This window comes from Cnephaeus nilssonii (assembly GCF_951640355.1).
Source record: "Cnephaeus nilssonii genome assembly, chromosome: 6".
Lineage (NCBI taxonomy): Eukaryota > Metazoa > Chordata > Mammalia > Chiroptera > Vespertilionidae > Cnephaeus > Cnephaeus nilssonii.
The window spans coordinates 23,032,458-23,060,212 of NC_137077.1; the positions used below are offsets into that span (position 1 = coordinate 23,032,458).

Genomic DNA, 27,755 nt, shown 5'->3' on the forward strand with positions numbered 1-27,755 from the left:
ATGTCAAGAAGACATTAGCCTATAAAACTGTAATTTTCTTTTTTTTTTAATTCTCTATTGAATAAGGTATTATATATGTCTCCTTTCCCCCCCCATTGACCTCTTCCTGGCCACTCCCACCTCCCAGCACATGCCCTCATCCCCCTACTGTCTGTGCCCATTGGTTGTGCTTATCTGCATGCATACAAGTGCTTTGGTTGATCTCTTACTCCCCTCTCCCACCCTCCCCTGCCTTCCCTCTGAGGTTTGATGGTTTGTTCCATGCTTCTCTGTCTCTGGCTCTACTTTTGTTCATCAGTTTATGTTGTTCATTATATTTCACAAATGAGTGAGATCATGTGATATTTTATCTTTCTCCAACTGGCTATTTCGCTCAGCAGAATGCTCTCCATGTCCATCCATGCTGTTGCAAATGATAAGAGTTCCTTATTTTTTTACAGCGGTGTAGTATTCCCTTGTGTAGATGTACCACAGTTTTTTACTCCATTCATCTGCTGATGGGTATTTAGACTGTTTCCAAATCTTAGCTATTGTAAATTGTGCTGCTATGAACATAGGGGTGCATATATCCTTTCTGATTGGTGTTTCTGATTTCTTAGGATATATTCCTAGAAGTGGGATTACTGGATCAAATGGGATTTTCTTTTGTTGGCTCAATTTTTTTAATTAACTAAAATTAACTATGTGAAGGTTGTATGACTCAACCAGAAAAAAACAAATGTTTGATTTATTAAATAGTAATTAGACCTCTTCCCTTATGCCATAGACAAAGAGACCAGAGAAAAGTTAGTTTTGTTTCTGTAAACAGAAGCAAATGGAGGTGGGAAGAGCTCTGTTCATTGAATGTAACACAGTTGATGTTAAAACAATTTTCTTAGATGAAACTCTGATATATACCCTTCCACTTATGGTTCTCCCAAAAATTAAAAGGCTATGGATTCAAAATACTTCAGACGTGGTCCTCCTCACCTTTAAACTACGCCTATCCCAAAGGTGACCCTCAGTTCTGGGAGCCAGGCCAAAGATGGAGACTGGATGATGGAGCTATTGGTGTCATTTATTTCTTTTCTATTTGACCCAACCACCCAATATATGATTTTTTAAAAAATATGTATGGTGTTAAGAATGCACAATGTAAATGCAGGTTGGAATTATCAAGAAGCTGTCTGTAAATCCCTGTAGATAGTATAGGGAATTTCAATACATATCCCTGCCTGCCCCATGATGTAAGGCATGGGTCTGATCTCAGAGTTTGTTTTGTTATTGTTGTTGTTTTTCCTTTTCTTTCTTTGATTTCATTACCTAAATTTCTGGTCATAAAGGAGATAAAGCTTGACCTCTAAAGTTAGGCTTTGTCTTCATTTTCTATTGTTCAAGAATTTTTTTTAATTTATCTTTATTGTTGAAAGTATTACAGATGTTCACTTCTTTTCCCCCATTGGCCCTGTCCTCTCCACTCCCACCCCCTCACCAGACCTTCACCACACTATTGTCTGTATCTATGGGTTATTCATATATACATATAAGTTCTTTTGTTGATCTCTTCCCTCCCTCCCTCCCCTTCCCTCTGAGAATCATCAGTCTATTGCATGTTTCCATGCTTCTAGATATATTTTGATCATCAGTTTATTTTGTTCATTAGATTCCACATATGAGTGAAGTCCTTTGATACTTATCTTTCTTTGGCTGGCTTATTTTGCTTAGCATAATACTCTCCATTTTCCTCCATATTGTCTCAAAGGGTAAGAGATCCTCCTTTTTATTGTTGTATAGTATTTCATTGTGTAAATGCACCACAGCTTTTTTATTCATTTATCTACTAATGGGCACTTGGGCTGTTTCCAGGTTTTAGCTATTATAAATAACGCAGTTATGGATATAGGGGTACATATTTTCTTTCTGATTGGTGTTTCAGTCTTCTTAGAATATATTCCTGGGTCAAATGGCAGTTCCATTTTTAATTTTTTGAGGAAACTTCATACTAGGCACCATGGTGTAGTTGGTTAAAGTGCCTGGCTAGTATTCTTCAAGAATTTGAAGCACATTTCTGTTCACAACTGGAAGGAATCATGAATATGTTTGTCTTGAAAATTATTCAAAATTATGTGTCAATCTCTAATTTGCAAGTTAGCAAATGAGATATTACATGTCAGGCATCATCACACATGCAAAAATTAATCCTGTAACAATAGTTTTTTTAAAGTCACAACATATCAGCTGAAAGGAATTGAAAAGGTCTGTGGAAAATATACCCCTATCCAATAACACAATTGCAGTGGGTGGAAGGAGAGTCTGGTTTGAAAAATGGCCACAAGTAGAAGAAAATCACTGTAATTAAGAAATCATGATAAGGAAATGTACACATGTTATTCTACAGCTGCTTAGTTCAAAATCTGACCATGAATCGTAAAGCTATCTCTGTAGAGACAAATGCAGTGACAGGACTTGGTGAGTGATTGCATGACTATAACAATTGATGCTCTCACCATCAATGACTGAAAATACCAGTGACCCTATATCCTGGCTAATTTTATTAATGTTTAATTTTCTCATTGATCATTAATGATAATTTGAAACTTTTCAAACATGTATTAGTCATATATATGAGTATTTTTAAACTTCATATATTGTCCATTTTAAATATGCCCATTCTTCATATTTATTTGTAAGTCCTTTTTATATATGAAGAATCTGAAAGCTTTGTCTCATATTATTTAATATTTTTCTAGGAATTTTATGATTTAATGAGTTTTTGGAGTCATACATATACCATAGAGAAGTATTTAACAGAATCTATTCTAATGCTTCTACTCCAAAGAGAGGAGCCCTCTTGTTGCAATTTATTTTCTCTGGGCCCACCTAGCTCTCAGATTTTGTTGGAAAAAAAACCTGGAATTTCGTTTCAGACTACTACTGTTTGTTACATTATGACTCATTTATTTACTGATGCATTTAAATAAAATTTTTTTAAAAAACCACCACAAAGTTTGAATGGTTGGAATCGGGAACAAGATTGCAGAGTACAGAACTAGGAAAGTTGCTGTAGCGAACTGCTCTGACTGACCTGCAGAGTGGGCAGCAGGCATTAAACTCTGAGAACTTCCAAGAACAGAATTAATATGAAAGACAGAGAAAACCGCATACTGCATGGTATCATTTACTTGTGAAATCTAAAAAAAGAAAGAAAGAAAAAGCCAAACTCATAGAAACAAGGTAGAAAAGTGGTTACCGGTGTCTGGGAACTGGGGAAATAGGGAAAGGTTGGTAAAAGGGTACATACAGACTTTCAGCTATAAAATAAATAAGGTCTGAGGATCTAATGTAAAACATGGTCATTATAATTGATAACACTGTATTATATAACTGAAATATGCTAAGACAGTAGAACTTAAGTACTGTAACAAACAAACAAAAAAGAACTACATGCCCAAACCGGTTTGGCTCAGTGGATAGAGCGTCGGCCTTCGGACTCAAAGGTCCCAGGTTCGATTCTGGTCAAGGGCATGTACCTTGGTTGTGGGCACATCCCCGGTGGGGGGTGTGCAAGAGGCAGCTGATCGATGTTTCTAGCTCTCTATCCCTCTCTCTTCCTCTCTGTAAAAAATCAATAAAATATATTTGGGAAAAAAAAAAAAAAGAACTACGTGAGGTAATGGTTGCATTAACAAGATGGGGTAGATCCTTTAAGAACATATTTATATTGCCACAGTGTATATTTTAAACATCTTACAATTTTATATGGCAATTTTACCTCAACAAAGGTGAAATTATTTAAAATATATTTTTTCAATAGCTTATTTCAATTCAGACTAATAGATTGTGGGTCAGGATTGCCACCTATTGGCAACATTTTTAAAGTGCAGGAATAGCTTTTAGGGACAGCAATTAGTTCCAAGGTAGACAAGCTTTTTAAACTTTTTGTCCATCTAATAAGTGAGACGGTTTTGATTTGTATTTTTCTTATGAGTGAATTCAAATATCTGTTTATATGTTTAAGGACTACATAGCCTGTTTATAATGACCCAAAAAACAACTTTTTAAAAAAATATATTTTTATTGATTTCAGAGAGGTAGGAAGGAGAGAGAGATAGAAACATCAGTGATGAGAATCATCAATAGGCTGCCTCCTGCATGCCCCCCACTGGGAATCGAGCCCGAAACCCAAGCATGTGCCCTGACTGGGAATCGGAATCTAACGGTGACCTCCTGGTTCATAGGTCAATGCTCGACCACTGAACCACACCGACTTGGCCCCATTCTTTCTTTCATCCAAGGTGATGGAGTCCTCAATTTTTGCCTGGATTCATGGCCACCTAGAAGGGAGACTTCAATTCCCAGCCTCCCTTGCAACTGGGAAGATGTTAGTGCTGGCCAGTGTGTCCTCAGCCCCTTGGAATTTCCTAACTCGTGAGTGTGATCAAGGTGTCTTTTGTTATGTTAATGAGGTGACTCTGGGACCACACCAAGGAGAGGGGGCAGGGCAACCACATGATTAGAGGTTAGAATTTTCAGTTTCATTCTTCTGACCTTTGAAGGGTCTAGCCCCCTGGAAGCTGAATTGGTCACCAATGGCCAATGAGTTAACAAATCACGTCTATGTAATAAAACCTCCATAAGACAAACAAAAGGGGGGGATTCAGAGAAGTTCTGACCTGGGAAATCGAAACACTTCCAAGTGCCACCATCCCGGGCCTCAAAGGTCACAGGACAGCAGCTCCTTTTGGGACTTCACCCTGTGTATCTCTTCATCAGGCTGGTGATTCCTATCCTTTAGTACCCTTTGTCATAAACCAATAATCTAGTGAGTAAACTGGATTCCTGAGTTCTATGAGCCGCTCTAGGAAATTAACTGAATCCAAAGAGAGGGTTGTGGGAACCTCTGATTTGTAGTTAAGTCTGTCAGAACCACAGGTAACAACCTGGACTTCCCATTGTATCCACACAGAAACTTCATTTCTTTAATATGACTTTTGCTCCTTTCTTTTTTATTCAAACTGACCTCATCCAGCACCCTGACACACCTGCTTCTTCCTTTGCAGGACCACTCCCTTAAGCATTAAGCCCTCAGGACAAGGAGGCTCTGGTAGGAACAAAGCCTCGGGTCTATTGGCCACAGAGACAGAGTTTCAATCAAACTAGCGATAACATCTAGGCCTCAGTTGTGTTTCAGCTCCAGGCCCAGAAAGTTAGGAAATCAGATGAAGCCGCACTATGGCTGATATCAGGACCAGATATACTGATCAACTAACTACTCCCTACCCTGGCTAATCAATCAGCAGACACCATGATCCTAACTCCTTTAGTCACCATAATTTAATGTTTTTTCCCCTATATAACCCATTCCTGGGAAGCCATCTGGGGACCAAGTCTTTCAGCATTAGCTCACATGTGTCTCCAGGCCTGGGCCGCTTCCTAAAAATAAACCCTACTGTCTTTGCTGCGAGCTCCCATTCACATCTTATTTGGGCTCTGATGCATGCAGGCAAACAGATCCCTTTAGTCTGGTAACATCATCTGAAGGGGAGGGCAAGCTTGTGGATTTGAGCCCTTGGTCTGTAGAATTCATGCTACCTCTGGGTGGATAGTATCAACTGAGCTGAATTTTAGGGCACCCAACTTGTATTAGAAAAGTGCTTGGTGGTATAGGGAAAAAACGTGCCACGTGGGAATTGGAGATCAGAAAAATTAATCACAAAGCTAGTCATTATAGGCTGAGTTCCAAACCCGGACCCTCTGGCTCCAGAATCTGGGCTCTTCATACCTATGTTATGCCACTTTTTGCGGTTCAGTAAGACTCTTTGCATATTATCTTTTTTGTTACATTCCACAGGGACCTAAAATCTTGACTTAAGGCCTGGCCAGTGTGGTTGAGCGTCATATGAACCAGGAGGTTGCAGTTCAATTCCTGGGCAGGGCACATGCCCAGATTGTGGGGCGTGCAGAAGGCAGCAATCAATGATTCTCTCTCATCATTGATGTTTCTATCTCCCTCTCCCTTTCTCTCTGAAATCAATAAAAATGTATTTTTAAAATCTTGACTTAAGGCAGCTATTTGAAACTGAGTGTATTCATTTCTTTCCTCCTAGCTGGGGAACAGGCTCTCTCTGTGTCCGAAACACCACTTTCCTATTGTGTTCCTGATCCACCCTCCTGGCACCTGCAAGTGAGTCAGAGCCAGTGAACTGCTCTCCCTCAGTAGCACCAGGTCTTGATTTCTCCTGGCACTTTGATTCATTCACTCATCCTTTGGGGACTTTGATGTCATTTCCCCATTCAAAGGCATAAGAGTACAAAGGTAGGGCAGAATGTATAGCTCCATGGAAAGCATTGGATGGTACCTGGATCTGAAACCAGCTTCCTCACTACTGACCCATTTTTCTGAGTCTCAGCTCCTTCCTTTATGAGAAGTTAAGTGCATTTAGTACTTAGCTAACTAATGGGTTTTGTGGACATTCTGTCTTAACATGGAGCAAATAGTTCATACGTCTCAAAATTAAAGATAGAAAAGGATGTAAAAATGCTTGTAAACTTTTAAACTACGTGCAACTATTAGTTAGCACTGACTGTCATTACTAACCAGGTCCAGGACCAGGAATTGTGTAATAATTACTGCTATCTAGTACTGTGCAATCATTAGAGCAGAACTGAGTACAAGTTGATCCTCTGAGTTCAAAGATGAAGAACTAATTAATAAACCAAAAATTCCCCCGGGTCCGGGTGAGGCCGCGGGCCCCTGGATCCGGGTGAGCCTGGCCCCGGGTCCGGGTGAGGCCGCGGGCCCCTGGATCCGGGTGAGCCTGGCCCCGGGTCCGGGTGAGGCCGTGGGCCCCTGGATCCGGGTGAGCCTGGGTCCCGGGTCCGGGTGAGGCCGTGGGCCCCTGGATCCGGGTGAGCCTGGCCCCGGGTCCGGGAGAGGCCGTGGGCCCCTGGATCCGGGTGAAGCAGTGCCCCTGGGTCCGGCCGAGACCAAACCAGAGGGAGTCGGACCTGCATTACCACATTTGTCCACCATCCAGAGCTGAGGGGTCAGTGCCGACATGTACTCATAAGGAACTGGTGGACATTGATATTGGGTCTCAAAAGAACTGTTGGTCCAGAAAGAAACTCACTACAGACTGATTCATTTGCCTGTCAGCATAACTATTATTGCTCGTCGCACATTCAATTCTTATAAGTATATCTCTAGTGACACATGATTTCGCTCATCTAGGGGAAATGATGAACAACATAGACTGATGAACAAGAACAGAACCAGAAACAAGGAGGCATCGATCGGACTATCGGGCCTCAGAGGGAGGATAGGGGAGGGTGGGGGGAGGGGGGAGAGATCAACCAAAGGTCTTGTGTGCATGCATATGAGCCTAACCAATGCTTAAGTTCAACAGAGGGTTGGGGCATCCAAGGGGAGGGGTGTGGGATGGGAATGGGGGGATGAGGACAAATATGTGACACCTTAATCAATAAAGAAATTAAAAAAAAAAAAAATTCCATGGGACTCTTTACCTTCCTATTGTCATAAACCAGAAATTATTACAGGCAGACTAGTAATCTCTGTTTGGCCTAATAGGTAAGGCATAAAGAACAATATGAGATAATCCAGTGATATGTAGAGCAAATTCCTAAGCAAACTCTACAATTTTTATCTATGGAAATTTGAAGTATCTGCTTGGGAGACATATGAAAGTTCTTGGTTCTAGGACTTAAAAAGCTGAGTGAGGCATTTGGGACTTGATAAGGGATCTCTATGGCTTTAGTGAGAACCTCTATGGCTTTCATGCGGAGTTTCCAGGACCCTGGTAGGAGATCCTCTGTGACTAATGTGAGACTATTGTGAGTGGATTTTTTAAAAATATATTTTATTGATTTTTTACAGAGAGGAAGGGAGAGGGATAGAGAGTTAGAAACATCAATGATGAGAGAGAAACACCAATCAGCTGCCTCCTGCACACCCCCCACTGGGGATGTGCCCGCAACCAAGGCCCATGCCCTTGACCGGAATCGAACCTGGGACCCTTCAGTCTGAAGGCCAACGCTCTATCCACTGAGCCAAAGCAGTTAGGGCTTGTGAGTGGATTTAACCCAGCTCATCTGAGGCTTAGCTTTTTAAATTCATAGGTTTGAGGAAAGGGATTTAATGCCAGGAAGATAATACTTCAGCTCCCATGAAGCCCATAACAAGAAGAGTACAATTTCAGTGTCTCTCTTTATAAGCACTGGATGGACAGAGGATTTTTATTTATATCTTAGGAGGTCCACAAGCCAAAACTTTAAATGGAAAAGTAAGTAGACAGACCTAGCCGTTTTGGTTCAGTGGATAGAGCATTGACCTTCGAACTTTAGGGTCCCAGGTTCAATTCCCATCAAGGGCACGTACTCAGTTGCAGGCTCCCGGCCCTGGTCGGAGGGCATGAGGAAGGCAACCAAGCGATGTCTCTCACATCAGTGTTTCTCTCTCTCTGTGTCTCTCTCTCTCTGTGTGTCTCTCTCTCTCTCTGTCTCTCTCTCTGTCTCTCTGTCTCTGTCTCTCTCTCTCTCTCTCTCTCTCTCTCTCTCTTTCTCTCTCTCTCTTTCTCTCCTTCTCCCTTCCACTCTAAAAATCAAGAGGAAAACCTTCACTGGTTTGGCTCAGTGGATAGAGCGTCAGGCTGGGCACTAAAGGGTACTGGGTTCGATTCTGTTCAAGGGCATGTGTTGTAGTGTAACCCCCATCTTACAAAGGACGCCTCAAAAAGTCGAATTATGGAGTCATTTATTAAAGGCCGGGGGCATACAAGGGGCTAAAGCGCTCCAGACCTCTCAGCCCCGAACAGCTTGCCACATCTGGCTTATATTGGCAGAATATCACAAAGGTATCGATTACATCTTTGGGTCTGGAATGAGGAACCTGTTTCGTGAGCAAGTTAGTTATCTAAAGTATCTATGAATCACTGAATCAACAGAAAGACATTATCTGGGACCACCGGGGCAATTTAGAATAATTGTGCTGTCCAGATTCTGGGATCACTGAGTCAACAGGAATGCACTATCTGTAGCTACTGAGGCAATTTAGGATAATTGATCTGTCCTGGGTCCCAGAAGAATGTGCTTCGATGACCAGTGAGATCACAATCAATGGGACATTCAAACCATCATCAATGGAGTATTGGAATAGCATGCATAAGTTCAGAAAATCAAAATAACTTTCTATTGTTTTATCAAACAAATAAGTACAGAACCCAAACAGCCGTTTCTACTACCATACTTCATATGTACCTTGGTTGCAGGCTCTATCCCCAGGAGGGGCATGCAGGAAGCAGCCGATTGATATTTCTCTCTCATCAATGTTTCTAATTCTCTATCCCTCGCCCTTCCTCTCTGTAAAAAATCAATAAAACATATATATATTTTTTTTTTCAAGAGGAAAAAATATCATCAGGAAAGGATTTAAAAAAAAGAAAGGTAGCTAGATATGTGAACTCTGATGGAAAAAATCAAAGAACATCAAAATAAATGGAGAGATACTTCATGTTCATGGATTAAAAGTCTCAATAATGATAAGATTTTAATTTTTCCCAACTTGATGTATAGATTCAATGCAATACCAATCAATTTCTCAGGAAGCTATTTTGTAGATAATAATAAACACATTCTAAATTTATATGGAAGTCAGAAGATAATAATAAATTCACTGCTTCTGCCCTGGGGCACCAGAGGAAAAAATGACTACTTTTGTCACCTCAAATCCATCAAAAGCATGTCTAGGCAGACAAGTTCTCCATGTAACTGAATTTCCTACCACTCCTATGCTCAGTGGTGTAGTTTGGGGAGGTGCTTAGTAGTTCCCGTAAATCCTCAATCAGAAGTGAGACATGAGGGAGGAAAACTTGCCTGGAAGTTTCCCACAGGAAATTGACCAGGTTGGTCCTGAGTCCAGACCAGCTTTTAACCTCCTATTATTCCAGCAGACAGCCTGCCCCTCCCACCTCTGTTTGCAGGGTCGTGGCTGGTACAGAACATAGCTCCTTTAGTCTCTAGGCAATCTCCAAGGAACAGGCTGGAGGACCTGGGTGGAAACGTGACCTGAACCTCAGTCCTAGCTCAGGTATCACTTGCAAATATTTGGAGAAATAGTACGTCAGCCTCCTTTTGTAGTTGTTCACTGGACCTTGCAAATGTCAAATGGGGCCTGTGGATAATCATTGGACACTTTCAATATGGAGAATCATTCTTAAGTTCTGAGAAATAGTATTTTATTGAACATTTTTTTTCCTAAGATAGTGTTTCCTTTGAAATTTGTGTCAGTTGGAATGTTTTCCTTTCATTTCTCACTTATTGACTATCTCTTTGCCTTTTTGTTCTATTTTATGGGGGAATTCCTTACCTTTATCTTCTATCAAACTTATAATAATAGCCAATATTTCTTTTTATTTTCTGGTTGATTATTTAATAGCAGCCTATTCTTTTTTCAAGGATGCAATATCTATTTTTATCTCTCTGAATATATTAATTACAGTGTTTTAATGTTTCTTCTGCTCCTCATAGTCATTATCTTTCCTCCGAGTTTCATTTTTACTGCTTCTTTACTTCAAGCCTTACTTGAGGAAGATTTTCAACTGGTGATCCTTTGCTGTCTATTTATATGAAAGATTTAGATGGTGAGGCTGTCAGAAAACTCTATATGCATTGCAAGAGTTTTGTAGAATCGTGTGCCTCAGAGTAGGGAGACTGGGTGGCCTGAGAGCTATTTTGCTGAAGATGCCTCCAGCTGCTATCTCTGAGACTAAATCTTCCTAGCTCCTGCTTGGCAAGCTCATCCTCACTGGTGGCACCTTGGAGCTGGCCAGGGTAGGAGGTGGGGCACCTGTCCATTCTTTTTATAGTCTTTCATTTCATTGCCCTGTTTCCTTAGAACAGCATTTCACTCCTACTCTCTTCAGGGGCAGTTGCCTCCAAGCCCAGAACCTCTCTGGTTCAGTTTTTCTAGAGAATAAACCTATTCTCTAGCTGGAATGATGGAGGATATATACCTATTTTTTATTACCTGTCTCACCACTGTCGTTACTCCTCCAATCGAATCGTCGCAACACCTGATGTCTACAATCCTTGAGCCTTGCCAGGGTTCTATAACATGAATCAGCATATGTCTATATTTGGTATCATTTTACCCCAATCAGCCTTCCACAGGTACCTGAGTATTACCTTTCTCCTGACTGTTATGTCATTGACCATTCTGCCTGTTTTCAGTCTTCATATATTGTGGCTTATATTTGTCCTATAAGTTTTATCAAAGACAGTGTTTGCTGACACACGTTTTTTAACCCAGTGAGATGCCTTTCAGACTTTTAAACTTCAGAGCTGTAAAATTACAGGTTTGTGTTGTCAATCAGCTATTAAGTTTGCAGAAATTTGTTAGAGCAGGACTAGAAAAGCTAATGCAGTTCTCATAGGTTCATTTCATGCTTTCCTATGTTCTTGAGGAGTTGGAGCCTCCAGTCTCTGTCAGAGAGAATAACATGATTATTGGTACTAACACAAGGCAACCAAGTAGTCTGTTATCTCATGAACATTTATTGGTCTCATATTAAATGGACATGGTTCAGAAATGTGCACATCCTGTGTCTGTGGACAATTCACTGTGTTTATCCTCAGCTGAGTATTTACCAAGGCTCACAGAACTTTTCCAATTATTCTAGCTCCTATAATGGATCAATGGGCTGTGCAGAGTCTTCTTAGAAAATCGGGATTAGGAGAGCCAAGATTGCAGCCGATGGAGAATCTGCTTCTTTTTCTAAAATTGAAAAAAAAAATAGGCATTATCAAAAGAAAGCAGAGACCCTGGGGCTCAAACGATTAGACTCATCTTTCCCACTCCCCACTCTGACCTTGTGCATGTAACTGAATTTCTTTAAGGTCTAATTGCTTATTCCCCCTCCTTCTCCTGGTGCCTTAAATGAGATATTTACACACTGTCCAGGTATCCATTTAACTGCATGAAGAAGCCACATTAGTGGATTCCAAAAAAAAAAAGCCAAGAGTGGGGCCCAGTAGTAAAACTGGCACCTCCTGATTCAGAACCACAAGGCTTTAGTTTTTCACTGAATTGTATGTTCTGCTGCATCATGAAATCTGATGCCTTTTCTGCAGGCTCTCCTTTAGAAAGAGTCCATGGACTGGACTGGGATCCACATCCTAGAGCAGCGGTTCTCAACCTGTGGGTCACGACCCCTTTGGGGGTCGAACGACCCTTTCACAGGGGTCGCCTAAGGCATCCTGCAAATCAGATATTTACATTACGATTCATAACAGTAGCAAAATTACAGTTATGAAGTAGCAACGAAAATAATTTTATGGTTGGGGGTCACCACAACATGAGGAACTGTATTAAAGGCTCGCAGCATTAGGAAGGTTGAGAACCACTGTCCTAGAGAGACGGGAAGGAAGAGTCCTGGAAAAAACAAGGGAGAGAACTTGTTTGTCCTACGCCATTTGAGTACTAGAAACCCAGACAATTCGATCTGGAAGATAAACCTCAGAGAGAAAAGGGGGTATCTTTAACCTTCAATTAGATTTTATAGCTGATCTCAGCATCCTGGAAGGCTGTTAAATTTGCAATCCTTTTCCAGTGGATTAAAACCAGCATTGAAAATAGTGTCAGATCCCTAATAAGATATCAGGGGCAAAAGAGAAGAAACTTACAAACAAGCTCTGAGGTGAACTCATTGCTTTCCATGGAGGTGCTGGGCTCATCTGCAATTAAGTAAAAAAAAAGGGGGTTTTATTCACTTCCAATATATATCACTGAGTGTGTCTGGCATTCAGCTAAGAGTCTCAAGTAGCCCTAGTAAACATGGGACTCTAGCGAGTCTGTGCCACCAAAACTGCCCTCCTCCTACCCACCACGGCACTCTGCCATGCCTGAAATCCTGCCTGTGGAGGTGAAATGCAAACACACTCCATGAGGAGGATTTGGGTAAAGGACTGGCCTCCACTTGCCCTTGGACATCCCTGAGAGGAACACATGGACCAGTCACGTCTTCATGTACAAGAGCCAAGTCCTGTCTTCTCCCCCAAAAGTGCACATCCTCAAGCAAACCTGCGCCTGGCTGAGAAGTGTGTAAACGTGGGCAGAGTACCTCCCAGAGCCCCACTTCTTGAGTCTGTCCTGGAAAGCCTTGAAGAAAAATATCCCTCAAAGTCTAAGAATAGACAAAAAAAAGTCAACGCTCTTTGATCTTACCTGGCGCACCAGTTATGGGCTCTTCCAAATAATCACCAGGAACACTTACTAGAAATAAGGAAGTCACTTGGTTAATTTCAAAGGATAAAACCTCCATGAATTTTCTCTTCCTATTGAACACCAACCTTTCTTAATCTATACATATATCAGGTCATCATATTGTACACCTTAAATTTATACAATGTTATATGTCAATTATATTTCAATAAAACTGGGAAAATATTAAATAAATAAATGCATTGCAGGGGGAAATAAAACTCAGTTAATTGGTAATTGCCCACAGCCAGAAAGCATCTCTTGATAAGCAGGCTATGGGGTTCAGTACATTAGCAGAAATGACAAGATGCATCTGGGCCATGAGGCTGCCTCTTGCTCTTATAGTCAAACATGAGAATTAGGGTGGGAGGCAGCATTAACTTACATTAACTCATTAATCAACCACTACAGGTTGGGCAGTGAGAATACAACTGAGATAGAGCTTCATTTTGCAAATGAGAGATATTCTGTGAGGAGGATAATTAGTGGAAAAGGAAGGATTTAAAGCCCCTTAGCTGCCACTAAATACAATTTCTAGCTTCCTGCTACTACTGCCTACATTCCCCCAATACATTTAGGGCAGTGCTGGGATATAGTAAATCTCAACGAATGTTAGCTATTATTTGTAGATATAAGAAGCAGATTGTTTAAAATTGTTTTTGTAGGTAAGGCCCATGGCTCTTTCTTAGTAATAATGAAGGCATCCCACAAACGACTGGGTTTTGTTCATTGTGACCGAGGCATTGACCCTGTGGCTAAAAGGCAGAGAGAAAAATGAAAGCAGATGAAGGCCTGAGACAGAGATGGGCAGAGATAGGACCACTGCTTCATTTACGAAGCTTTAAATCCCCCTTTCTTCTGTTCAGCCTAAATTCAAATGAGATTTATACTTAAATAACCTTCATTCAAAACGTTCCCTGTGTACATTGAATTGTAATCAACTGGAAAAGAAGAGCAAATTCTTAAGCTATTTTTGCCACCATAACCATTGATCCTTTGGAGACACAAGAAGCTCATCCTCTTTAGAGAAAGCCCAGAAGGCTGGTCCTGGAGACCAGGTCAGGGCGTCCTCCAGACTGGAGATTATTGGTGTTCAAATGGCTCCATCTGCTGACACTGGGAAAATGCTTCAATTTCCCTCAAGTTCCAAAGAAACTAACCGTACTGTGGTAAGCATTTCACAATGTACGAGTATCACCTCAGAGAACAAAGCAGCAAGGTATCCCCGGCTGCATAAGTTACCTCAGGACATGCCTATGCAATGAGCTGTAAATAAGGAAAGAGAGGCAGGGAGACATGTCTGCATTTTTGAAGACAGGAATTTCTACCTGTGGCCACCTGAGTGGCTTCTCCCATAATGCTGGGGATATGTGACCCCACTTCAGTAGACAATTCTAGGAAAACAGAATGGGGAATGAGTGTGGTCACGTCGTCTGCTGGGAATCCAGTTCACTGGAGGAAAGCAGCCTTTCCCTCAGAAATGTAAAAGGTGGGAGCCCACCAACTCCTGCAGTTGGAACCCTTACTTACCCAAAGTCTGTGCATTCTCCAAATAAACATCAGTGGTCGACTCTACAGCCCCATTGAGGTCCAAGTCAGTGGGTGACTCTAAAGCATCAGCAAGGGCCTGGTCAGTGAGTGACTCGACAGCATCAGTGATGTCCAGGTCAGTGGATGACTCTAAAGCATCAGCGAGGTCCTTGTCAGTGAGTGACTCTAAAGCATCAGCGAGGTCCTTGTCAGTGAGTGACTCTAAAGCATCAGCGAGGGCCAGGTCAGTGAGTGACTCTAAAGCATCAGCAAGGTCCAGGTCAGTGGGTGATTCTGGGTCAATGGTTGAATTTAGTTCAGGTTGTAACTCTGAGTCCTTGAAAATGTCTGCATGATGGTCGATGTCTAGAAAAAACAAACAGCTCAAATATTTTCTAGCAAGAATATCTCCACCATCTCCACACCCTTCTCATTCCAAGCTAGATCTTCTCTGGAGAAAACAGGGACATAACTTGGTATAACGAATCAAATGGCATCTCCCCACAAGTCTCTCTTCTGCCAACTGCTAGAACATCCAGAAGACTGACTGCCACCCAGTAGTATGCTCAGTATCCCTACACCACCTTTCTTGAAGGGTCACTTTAGGAAGGAACATTTGATATTGTGCCTCTAAATGTCAGACTAAAACAGAATAAACATTCTAAAAACTCCCCCTCTGTAATCCTTCCAGGTTTCTGAAAACTTAAAAACAAAGAGGGGCAAAGAGCAAGGAAAACAGCTATTTCCAAGGTGCATATCAAGAATGGAATCAAGGGGATGCGGAAGAGGTAGAAGAGGGTGTAGGGGGATAAGTGGTGATGGAAGGAGACTTGGATGGGTGAACACACAATACAGTATACAGATGACAGATTATAGAATAGTACACCTTAAACCTATACAATTTTATTAACCAATATCACCCCAATACATTCAATAAAAAAGAAAAAAGAACAATGGAGTTGACTCTATGGGCTACTCTTATGGTTTGTTCATTAAATGTCTAGGACTTCATTTTCCAGAGTGTTCCATAGAGCATTCAGTCCAGATATTTGGGGGTTTGCTAACCATATATAAGCATCATAACCATGTAGGCCTGATGAGGGTGCAAACAGGGTCTTCTTGGGCGATAGTGGAAGATACATAGTCATTTGACTGCCTACTTCAGCAGGTTATGAGCATTCTACCAATGAGGCCAAAGTCATTAGCTCTCCAACCCCAGCATCTGATATATTGAGAGTTACCTCGGGGAGAGGTGAAAGGAACAGGATGGAGAAAGTCACCATTTTAATGCAAAGGAATCAGCAGCACTCCTCATTAGAATTGAATTCAGGAAGACTAGAAAAGAAAGCCTTTGGGGCAAAGCTTCCTTTCTCTGGTCCACAGGACACTTCCTTCTTTCCTTTCCCAAGGTGATTCACAAGTTTCATACCAGGCCTACTAGTCTCCATTGTGTGTGACTGAGCTGAATGCTAAAGCATTTTGAAATTTACTCTGCTATGAAATGAGGATACAGCCTAGGATTTATAAACCTCCATTAAATAGAATAAAGCCTCTTTAGCACCCAACAGTGAAGAACACAGAAAAGAAAACCCTCAGTAGCTCTCTAATCACCTACGCCAGTGGTCGGCAAACTCATTAGTCAACAGAGCCAAATATCAACAGGACAACGATTGAAATTTCTTTTGAGAGCCAGATTTTTTAAACTTAAACTTCTTCTAACGCCACTTCTTCAAAATAGACTCGCCCAGGCCATGGTATTTTGTGGAATAGCCACACTCAAGGGGCCATAGAGCCGAATGTGGCTCGTGAGCCGCGGTTTGCTGACCACTGACCTACGCTAATCCCATCTGCCCAGCCTTTACACCTTTATGATGTCAATTCAAACACTTTGCCCAAATCTGAGCTTAGCCACTCAACTGCCCAAGGCCTCAAGAGTTCAACCTCCCAACCTCACCTTAAATCCAAGTCAATATAGTTTTAACCATTTCACTTCACAACTTTCACTTCATGTCTCTATCTATCTATCTCCCTCTTCCCCGTGCCACCGCCCGCCCCCCTTACACAGATGCCCACACCATGAGAGATTTTAGCCCTGTTCTCCAAGAAACCTCCCAATAGTCCACTTACATGGGAGTATTAAGGGGAAAGTCCCAGCCAGCACAAACCAGGTAGAGAAGATGAGGACCTTCGTGATCATGGTTCAGGCGGCAGGGAGCCCAGGACGCTGGAGAAGATGAGCAGGCAGGTGGCAAGCCCTCAATGAGCTGGACTGATGAAAGCTCTGTTCCGCTTTTATAGAACCCTCAGCCCAAGGGTGCTGAAGGCAGCATTCTCAGGTGGTTATTATTTAAAAAAAAAAAAAAGTAAGCCTCACCTGCACACACACACACACACACACACACACACACACACACACACACGACATTCACACAATAAGAATGTCCCTGGAGCAAAGGCCCTGGGGAGGGAGAAACAAGGAGGAGGTTGGAGGAAAACCCTGATAAGGTCCTAGGTTGGGTTGCCCCATTACCATTAGCAGCAATTATCTGCTTTGCAGAGGACGAGGGGGAAATTCTAGTTTCGCCAGCTAACTGAGGACTCCACTCCTAGCCCAAGATTGCAAGTTTGTCTTCTAGACGGGAGCCAATTGTTTTACTAAACTCTTGAAATGCTACTTTGAGTCAGAATGCGGGACTAAGAATTGTGGTCACAGCTTGATGGCTTCTTTGATTCTAAGGGAATTACACAGGCTTCTAACCCGAACTGGTCTCTAAAAGAGAATTGTGGGAGAGAATAATAATTACTCCGACTATTATTACTACAACAAAACAGATATATCTAAAATTATAAGATTTCACGTGTGCTATTGTCATATTTGATTCTCACCACAGTCCTATGGGGGAGTCGTTATTATCCCCATTTTTCTGATGAGGAACCTAGGCCAAGGGACTCCAAATTCAATGACGCCAAATTCAAATGAAGATACTCAGGTTATGCAGAGATGTCCTTAGCATCAAGTACTCTTGGCTGTGCAGACTTGGCTCCTGCTAGTGACTTTTTCAGTCCTCTAGGGGGCAGTAGGAAGCTGCAATGTGTCCTTGGCCCAAGCTCAGATTAACCCTCACAGGAGGTGTGAAATGGGCTGAGAAGATGCAAGAGGAACTCACACATAAATCAGGCTGTGTTCAATGAAAAGGCATGCCCATTACCTGAAGAGGAGATGTGTAACACATATGTGCAATTCCCATCACCGGGCCCAATGCCCACAAGTCCTTCAGGCCTATCTTCTTTGCGTAAAAAGTCACAGCTGATTCCTGCACCTCAGAACCCATAGGGTTGGCAATATCACTGACAGAAATTTACACACAGCCCAGAGTCCCCAGAAAAGATGTTATGAACAGCCCGCTGGGTGAGAAGGAGAGGGCTCCCCCCCCCCCCGCCCACTCCTGTCTTGTATAAATAAATGTAAACAAGAGACCCTGATTGCATTGTGATAAAGCCAATTTATTAAAGCAATTAGAGCAAGCAAATTTATTAAAGAAGTAAGGCGAGCAGATCTACTTCATCCAGCTTGGAACGCATATGGACATCCCTCAGCTAATCTGAGTAGTGAGTTGGGTGGGCGTTCGAAGCGTTATGTAGCCTCCTGTCTATAGATTTCAAAACTCCTCTGCTGACTATCTTGATACAGACTCATTCTCAAGGTCCCTTTTTACTTTGTGTGGCCTTCCCAGGATTCACGAGAAGCACCTGGCAATTTTATCTTGCCCAGCCTTAAGACCGCTGGCTTCTTTGTTTAGGGAGTAAAAGGACAAAACAAACAAGCGAAAACCTGTCCTTTTATTCCTTTCCCCTTCCCCAAATGGCTGATTTCTTTGTTTAGTGCATGATAAAAACTCCCTTCTCTCCCCCTTCTCCCCTCCTTTCCTGCATTCTTCAGTTGGAGAGTAATTAACCATTTGCTTACAAGCCTCCTTGGGAAAGATAAGGGCTTGCAATTTACAAGCTGGCTGTAAATGGCCACACTATTTGGCCTTGTTTTAACTTTCTTGTCTCAGTTTCCCTATTCCTTTTGCCCTGGAATTTTCCCTCCTTTTCACTGCCCTGTAACAAAACTTTTCAGCAATAGTAATAAAAATTAACATTTTGCTCAACTATGTGCCACAGGTATATATTGTTCTAAACAATACCAACCTAAGGTAGTTTTATTATTCTCCTTTCTTAGCTAAGAAAACCATGGCCCAGAGAGGTTAGGGAAGTTATGAAAGGTCACACAGTAAGTATTGTAGCATCAAGAAGCAGCCTAGCCTGGCCAGTGTGGCTCAGTTGGTTAGGTATCCTCCCATGCACCAAGAGGTCACTGGTTTGATTCCCAGTCAGGACACATGCTCAATCCCCAGTGGGGGATATGCAGGAGGCAGCCAATAGATGTTTCTCTCTCATTGATGTTTCTATCTCCTTCCTCCTTCTCTAAAAAAATCAATAAAACATATTTTTTTTTTAAAAAAAAAAAAAAGAAGAAGAAGCAATCCATTGGGCAGTCTGATGCTAGGGCCTCTCTCAACCACTCTCCTATATCGCCCCCAAGTCCAGTTACCGCCCTGATCTCCTCACTGCCCACTTTGTCCTGTGAGGTGAAGCCCTGCACAGACTTCACCTTAAAGGCAGGGGTGGGTGGCGCAGGGAGGCCCTGGTGGGGAACAACAGACAGGAAGGCTGGAGAGAAGCCTGAGAAGCAGCAGTGAGCTGGAGCCTCCAGAGGACCCGAAGAAGCAGCAGAAAAACCTGGGGAAACTAAGACAGTGTCCTCCAGGAATGGAAGGGAAAGTTCCAGTCGCAGTGCTGAGAAGCCATCAGCTGAAGAAGCTGCAGGCCTCCCAGCAAAGCCTACAATGATCTCCAGTTTAGATTTGCCACCGGCAGTCAGATGGCAAAGAAAGCCTCAGCCAGAGCCATCAGACTTGGATCAGGTAAACCCAAAGAAACTCTTCCAATGCTTGCTCCAAAAACCCTTTCGGTAGCAGCAGCTTTTAATGAAGACTAAGATAGAGAACCCGAGGAAATGCCTGCAGGAGCAAAGGTGAAGATGAAGAATATTGAAAGGGTTATACCAACACCAGCAGAACCACACTCCTTCAATAAAGGAAAGCATGGGTTTTCTTTTTCTTTTCTTTTTTCAGTACATTTTTATTGATTTCAGAGAAGAAGAGAGAGATAGAAACATCAATGATGAGAGAGAAATGATGATTGGCTGTCTCCTGCATGGCCCCCTACTGGAGATCAAGCCCACAACTCAGTCATGTGCCCTGACTAGGAATCAAGCCATGACCTTCTGGTTCATAGGTCAACCCTTGACCACTGAGCAACACTAGCCAGGCAAGCATGGGTTTTATGGTAACCAGGAGCTATGGGAGCGAAATATAAAATCTCATCTTGGAAATGCCCATGACCAAGAAAATTAAATGATATGATTTGAAATGGGGGTGTTGTAGAGTTAAAAGGAACAGTTTCCTTTTTAAAGAATGGTATTAAAAAAAAAAAAAAAGACTGCCTTTGGAGACACCTTTTTTTTTTTTTCAAGGTTGAGTGATACACTAATAAATGAGAGTTTGAAACTAGACATGCTTTATATTTTCTATACAGATTTCAAGACATGTACTAATTTTGTATTTTTGTATGATTAGTTTTCAATGGTCACAGATAATTTTTGAAAATCAGAAATAGTACCTTTCTAAGAATGGCATATTTTTTAGGGACAGCTATTCGCACATTCAGAGGGAAGCAAAAAGTTGTTTAAACTGCAAGCAATTACTCTGTAACTTAACTCCCTTATTAACCTAAACTTTCCGACTTCCAGGATCAGCCTTATAGAAAAGGAGTATTGTATTGGAGCAAAATGTTACCGAAAGTAAATTAGATAAAATTAAAATATTGCTCATCACTGGATCCAATTTACAGATGAGGAAACTGAGGCACAAACAATTTAAATAACTTGCCCAAAGTTACAAGAGCCAGTAACAGGTAGAGGCATGATTCAATCCAGGCAAAATGGTTCAGAGTCAATTCCCATCTTTTCTCTGTATAGATTCATCTCTTCATCATTTCCTTGTCAAGGGTAATTACTCTGATAGTTAGAGATCAATCCCCTCCTTACATCTCTTCCCCGAATATATTGAAAGCTTCAGAGGGCAGGGGCCAGACTTATACAACTTTGTTCCCTAACAACATCTAGCTAGGTTGTTTACCCATTATTCTTGAACCAAATTATCTCATACATTTTAAAAATGGACATTGAAGCTTAGCAGAATCCCAGCTATATTAGATTTGAAAGGAGGTTAAAGAATGGTTAAAGGATGGAAGAGCCCATTATTAGATTTGGTAAATCCTCAAAGCAATCTGAAACAAAGTCACAAAATCGATTACATACAGTTTCTTTTCTCTCTTGATCACTAGGATTTCCTTCAGTAGTGTTGCCTCCTCCTACCCTTTCCTTTAAAAAAAATCACATTAAAAAATCTTTTAATGGATAAAGAAGAAGTAGGGCATATATACGATAGAATATGACTCAGCCATAAAAAAGGATGAAGTCTTTTTTATGGATGGACCTAGAGGGTATTGTGCTGAGGGAAATAAGTCAGCAGAAGAAGACAAGTGACAGATTATTTCACTTAAATGTGGAATCTAAAAAAAATAAATAAAAATAAAAAAATAAATGAACAAACAAAACAGAAACACAAAATCATAGACACAGAGAACATTTTGACATTTGCCAGATGGGAGTTGGGTTGGGGGATGAGTGAAAAGACGTGAAGAAATTAAGAAGTACAAATTGGTAGTTACAAATAGTGATGGACAAATCTAGCATAGGGAATATAATCTATAATACTGTAACAACTATGTATGGTGTCAGGTGGGTATTAGATTTATCAGGGTGATCACATCATAAATTGTACAAATGTCTACTCACTATATTGTAAAAGAAGTTCATACTATATGATTTCATTTTTATAAAACTGTAGACAAAGCAAATTTGATCTCTAGCAGCAAAAAACAGATCAGTATGTTTGGGGATGGTGGGATGGGAGTGGGAGAGAGGGAGAAGTGGAGATGATTACAAAGAAACACTAGAAATCATTTGGAGATGATAGATATGTTCATTATCTTAACTGTGGTGATGGTCGCATATATGTACATATATACTGTATATCAAAGCTTATCAAATTGTATATTTTAAGTATTTGCAGTTTCTTGTATGTCAATTATACTTCAGTAAAGATATTTAAAATAAAGTATAAAAATTTAAGTAATTTTAAAAATAATTTTAAAGATTGAATTTTAAAGGTTGACATACACAGGGGTGTCAAACCAGGAGCCAGTTTCTGAGTGGTAATGAGAGGAGTAGGAGGTTGGTTAAGACAGGATTTGCAGAAGGAATAGGCAAGATGCATTGACTAGTGGAAATTCATGTGCTGATAGAAATATACCACAGGCAGCAGAGAACACGAGGCTGAAGTCCATGAGATTTTGGTTTATGATCATAATTTTTGCTTTATGCATAATGTGAGGATGGAAAAAATATAAATTTCCATGTACCTTTTTAAGTTCAAATAGGAAGTTTTATAGTCCAGAAGCTAAGCTGGTAGGTAGCTTGTCCATATTTCATTGAACAATCACTTAATCCTGAAGAGAGATCCATTCAGTTAAACAGTTTTGTCTCATTTCAGAAGACGGTAAATTAGGTCTATGTGTGTGAGCAAGCAATCAGGTATTTAATAAGTGACATTTCTATGGGATCCAAAACAAAAACAAAACAAACCTACAACCACAAAGGTTAATGTTTAGAGCAAATTAAAAACAGTTTCTGAGCCTGGAGGGCTGCCAGACTTCTAGGTGTCAGACTTGATGCATACTCTCTGATGATGTCATTGAGTGTTTGGAAAAAAACTCTTAGGTGGTTTACACATCAGGCGTGGAAATTGTATAAGCATGAGCTGTTGTGGTGATGTCTTGAAGTTTAGTATGTTGGGTTTTTTTTTTATTGATTTTAGGAAGAGGAGAGGAAGGGAGAGGGGGAGAGAGAGAGAAACACCCATCAGTTACCTCCTGCACCCACCCTGACCAGTGATCAAACCCGAAATGTGGGGATGTGCCCGGTCAGGGAATGGAGCCAGGGTGATTTCTTGAAGTTTATATCAAATCATGAAGCAGCAGTTTGCAGGACTTCCAAGGGGATAAATGGCCATTTCAGTTTTCAGTGATTCCAAGTTAAAGGATAGGAGAAAATGGAAAATGTTAGTTTGAGGAACTACAGCCAAATATTTGAGAAAACTAGAAAAAACTCAGGATCCAGTCCAGTTTATAGCTGGAAAACAAAACCTCAAAGACAATGAACTGAACCAGAATCTAATAACCATAAGTATGCATTATAGTTACTATTGAAACATAATTTTTCCTCTCTAAATCACCCTCATTTTTACCAGAATAGTCAAATTAAGATGAATTTATTTGCAGAATAAGTCTAGTTTTTTTAAAAAAAATTTGGCCTGATTATTTGTATAAGTACAGCAGAATAACCATTGGTCAAACAGGCTCTTTTAAATTTACTCTGCTGGTTGCACAGTGAACACCCAAGTGTGCTTTATAGTTCCCTTGGCTTTGACTCTGTGCTAGAGCAATGTCTGTCCTTTTCCTCTGCATTGAAAGGACTGTTCATCCTTTTAAATGTATTCATAAAGTCAGCACATTATAAAAATAAATAAATAAATAAATTTACTCTGCTGGGATTTTTTATAAGGAATCTCCAGAGTAAAGTTTTAACAGGATCTTAAGAGGGCAAACCTTATACTTGCTATTAGATTTTGCTTGCAGTACTCTTAGCTTTGGAGCAATTCCTCTCTAAGCGAGGTTCCCAAAATATCCTGATGTTCTCAGACCTTCCTTACTTACCTGGTAAGGTGGTTGGGGACCCTGTAAGCAAGGCACCAGGCCTATATTTCCAAGAGGCTTCCCTAAGTCCATCTTAATTCCTTAAAGCTGTCTGGTCATACTTGGTTCTGTGCATACCTCTCTCACACATGACATCCCCACAAAAGCCTCTGTATATAACCCGGTTCCAATTGTGTCTTGTTATAAGGAGGACATGCTCTTACTGAACTTATGCAAATAACTATACTGCCAAGAAAATTAGAATACTCCCTGAGAGTTTCTATATTCTGGAGGGATCAAGGAGGAAGGAAATAATAAATGTTTCAATTCTGCTCACAAAGGTATAATTTACCCAACTTGCTCTAGTCATTAGGTAGTTTAAAAGAAACAAGTTTCCTTGAACCTGGAAAAACAAAATAGTTTTCTAAAATCAGCAATATTTCAAACAAAAAGTTAGGATTATAACCATCTTCATCAGTTCATTTGACAATTTTTAAAGAAGCGGGAGGGCTGGGGGCTAGACTGAGATTGTTCAGCAGCTTGTGCTTTTGAAAAGCTCTCGGTTCCCGTTTGTTTCCTTTTGTTTGTTCAGTCTCAGGCAGCTATGCCTGTTTACATTCCTGCCCATCCACAGGAGGGCCTGGGGAGTTGCTAGGAGGCTTAAATACATTCCTATCAGACTTTGAAAAATGAGCTTCCAATTTTGCTACATTTCTGATCATGGGGTTATTAAATTCTTTTAAAATATCTTTTCAGCTAGGACAAACAATATTTATTTCTGGCAGCACTAAACCATTCGATGGTCTCGATGGGTGCAAAGTTTAGTGCCTTCCAGAGTCATTCTCTCTGACCTTCAAAAGAAAGAATTGATAACTGACATATCTGAAGCAGGCAAAAAGCTAATGCCATATCCTTAAGGCACAGGCATAGCTATCCCTGGGAGAAAAAAGGATCAATAACCAATTGGTCAGGATTGAGAAGGAAGGGACCATGTGAAATTTTATTTCCCTCTTTCATTGGGCTCAGGATAAATGGCTAAACATTCAGGACCCTTCCTGGTGTAAGAATTTTGTTGTTGCTGCTTAAGCCTTAGATTGGCCTTGGATGGAGGACTGAGGTTATAAATGCCCTGAGGGCTGGCAGCAGTTTGGTAGGACCCTCACCAAGAATGGACGTTAGCCCACAGTTCTGTTTGGCCATATTTTGGTTACCCAGCCAAGTTCTTAGGACATAAAATGTAAGGCTGTCTTTAGTGAAAGTTTTGCCATTTTTTTCTTTTCCTTTTTTTTTCTTCAGAGCTGGACAATTGTATTTCCCATGTCCTGATTTTTTACAATATCTACAAATATCTAAAGGCATAATAGGAAGGGATCTGAGTGGACTTTGATTTTTGTTGTGATTTCTGTCCTTCCATCTTATTAAGGGAGTTTTAATATGAGAGCTTTCCAGAAAGGATATTTTAGCCCTGACTGGGTGGATCGGATGGTTGGAGCATCCTCCCATACGCCAAAAGGTTGTGGGTTCCATTCTCGGTCAGGTCTCATATGTGAGGCAACCGATCAAGGTTTTTCTTTCTTTCTCTCCTCCTTCCTCTCTCTCTAAAATCAACTTTTTAAAAAACATAGCCTCGGGCAAGAATTAAAAATTCTATAAATAAATACATACATAAATGCTTTAATTTAAAAGTTTTACCAATTCGCAAAGGATCTATTGTCTGGCCATTGATAGTAAGATTACCAGTGACTCAAAAGAGCAATCCTTCTATGGCCTAACTAAGGAAGCAAAAGGCTTCCACAGAGAGCGTGGAAGGATGCAGCCCTCACAGATCCAACAGTTCATCCCCACAGGAGCCTAAGAAACACGTGGGGCCTGTCTTTAAACAGCTGCTCCAAATCGCAGGAGGTCATATGTTTTCCTCCCTTTAGTCCGAAGAAGGATTTAGATTCCCTAAGCTGGATCCACAGCCCCTTTGGCTGCTCACCAGCGGCATCTTCATCCTCAAGGTGGCAGAGATAAGGACCATCTCTGGAAGAATGGGGTCAAAAACCAGAAGTTCAAATCAAATCTTCACCACAGTCATGTTTGCCCATGAAACTAGTCTCGCCGCCAATATAAATTTAGAAAGGGAGAAGAGTATTCTCACAACTTTTTCTTCCACTGGATCCCACAGACAGAGATGAGGGGATTGGGGGGCTGGGTGGGGGGGTTTACATGCTAAGAACCCTTACCTCCTTCCAGCCTGTGTTAGATGTCCCAGGATCTCCTGAGTTGCTTCAGCCTTAGCGGAAAGTGTGGGGTTCTAACTGGTAAATTTTTTTTTTTTTTTTTTTTGCCTGGCTGCCTCACTAAAACCATGGGAACAGAAAAAAAAAATTTCCCCTACCTTTCTAAATTCTTCTGGTTGGCCTAATAATCAAATGAACATGAGACAAATGAATAGTGGAAAATAACCAAACTTATCACATATGTACATATGGGGGTCCCCAAAGAATATGAGAGCCAAGGGCAGGTTGGGCAGTTAAGGCTTACCTGGCATATGCCATCTTAAACTAAGTGGGGCAGGGGGGAGGGGTTGGTACTTTACAGGGCAAGGAGGCAATTTACAAGGGAATGAAAGAGTTAATGTTTAGTAAACAAATACTTGTTGGACCATCTTGAAGCAATGGGGCGCAGAGGAATTTGATCAAACCAGCCCTGCGAGCTTTCTCCCTATCACACACTAGTTTATATTAAACTATAATTATCCATGATACTATCTCTCTTCCTGGAGCACGTCCTCTGTCTAAATTCTTTTAAGCCATTAGGGGGAAGGTCAAAGGTTTTTTTCTGAGTCTTTTGTTTCTTAAAACTAACCAGCTTAACCAATATTCCAAAGAGGCATATTTTGGGTTCACAAACTCTGTTCCCCTTCAATAACTTTGTAAAGGGAGCAACTGTCAAGTTAGAGAAGTAAACACTACTCTGTATGCTGAGCAGTACAAGGGCTAAAAAGGAAAGCTAGGCAGAGAAGAGAGATGGGGCTGTGTGTGTTGGTGAGGGAGGAGCCGCAGACCCCATATGGAGCCTGAAAGGAACACAGGGGAGTCAAGAATATGAAGGAACACGTGGCTGGTTTTCCTGCACTGAAACTGGTGTTTCAATATGGCTTCAGAGTGAGAAATAAAGATCCTGACTTCAAAATAGCCACCAAGTCCTTGGATTCAATTTAAGACCATGTCCTGTGTTATTCCCTCCTTTCACACAGAGCAGCTGGCATGTATCGAGGATGCCAAGTCACAGTAAGCTTAGCTTAAGCAAAGCACAAGGAATCAAATCTGCTGGAATAACAGCCAACATGCCTGTTTTGGTAACTGACAAATTGGACTTGATCTCCTTCACCTTTTTCACTGAAGCCCATGCCTTTCATCCAAAGGCCTTGGTTACTTCCCCAAGTTCATTTCTTGGCACTAACTCTCATCAGCCCTCTGGCACCATGATCACTGCAACCCCCCCCCCCCCCCCCCACACACACACACACACATAAACACACAATCTAAACCAGTCACCCCGCCGTACTTTCAATTCTCAGAACACTGTGTTCTCTTTGCTTCTGCTCCTCCCCATCCCCAACCTTCTGATCTTATGGGACCACCATTGCATATGAAGTCCACGGTTGACAAAAACGTCATTAAGTGGCGCATGACCTTATAATGACATACACTGCGTCCACTCTTTCCTAAAAGAAGACTGAGAAGGAGAAACAGGAAGCCGGGAGGGACTTAATGAAAGAGAAAGATGTTTCTGTCCTTGAGTGCCACCTGCTGGCTCACGTTGGTTATTCAAAAAGAAAAACATGCAAGTGCAATAGTTGGCTTTAGCAGAAGACCTTGGGTGCCACCTACTGGTTTATTTGGAAACTTTTTAATATTTTACAGAAAGATGGTTTACTTTCACTTAATAAACTGTTTATTAAGCACCAACCATATAAGAGATGCTAGAAATAGAAAACCAGCCAGGATGGAAGAGGTACCATGAAGACAGATGAGCACAAAGAGATCCTGGTGAGGGC

At 41.3% G+C, this 27,755-nt stretch overlaps 1 protein-coding gene and 1 pseudogene across 2 annotated transcripts; one reads left to right on the forward strand and one right to left on the reverse strand.

Moving 5' to 3' along the window:
• Positions 1 to 11,555: 11,555 nt before the first annotated feature.
• On the reverse strand, positions 11,556 to 25,989 carry LOC307101790 (uncharacterized protein). Its single transcript, XM_079775215.1, has 6 exons — positions 25,936 to 25,989; positions 16,910 to 17,552; positions 14,783 to 15,148; positions 13,217 to 13,264; positions 12,676 to 12,726; positions 11,556 to 11,767 (listed from the first exon to the last, which is right to left on the reverse strand). Coding segments are annotated over exons 2-6 (537 nt in total). The 5' UTR covers positions 16,980 to 17,552; positions 25,936 to 25,989; the 3' UTR covers positions 11,556 to 11,765.
• On the forward strand, positions 18,939 to 21,249 carry LOC307102077 (PEST proteolytic signal-containing nuclear protein-like; annotated as a pseudogene). The gene is made up of 3 exons: positions 18,939 to 18,949; positions 19,371 to 19,961; positions 20,185 to 21,249. The product of its transcript is annotated as a PEST proteolytic signal-containing nuclear protein-like (transcript).
• Positions 25,990 to 27,755: the final 1,766 nt, after the last annotated feature.

Coding starts and splice junctions, on each gene's coding strand:
- LOC307101790 (XM_079775215.1), bottom strand. CDS start 16,979: ATGATCACGAAGGTCCTCATCTTCTCTACCTGGTTTGTGCTGGCTGGG. Junction 13,265..14,782: donor GGAGAATGCACAGACTTTGG/GTAAGTAAGGGT, acceptor CCTTATTTCTAG/TAAGTGTTCCTGGTGATTAT. Junction 12,727..13,216: donor GCCCATAACTGGTGCGCCAG/GTAAGATCAAAG, acceptor ACTTAATTGCAG/ATGAGCCCAGCACCTCCATG.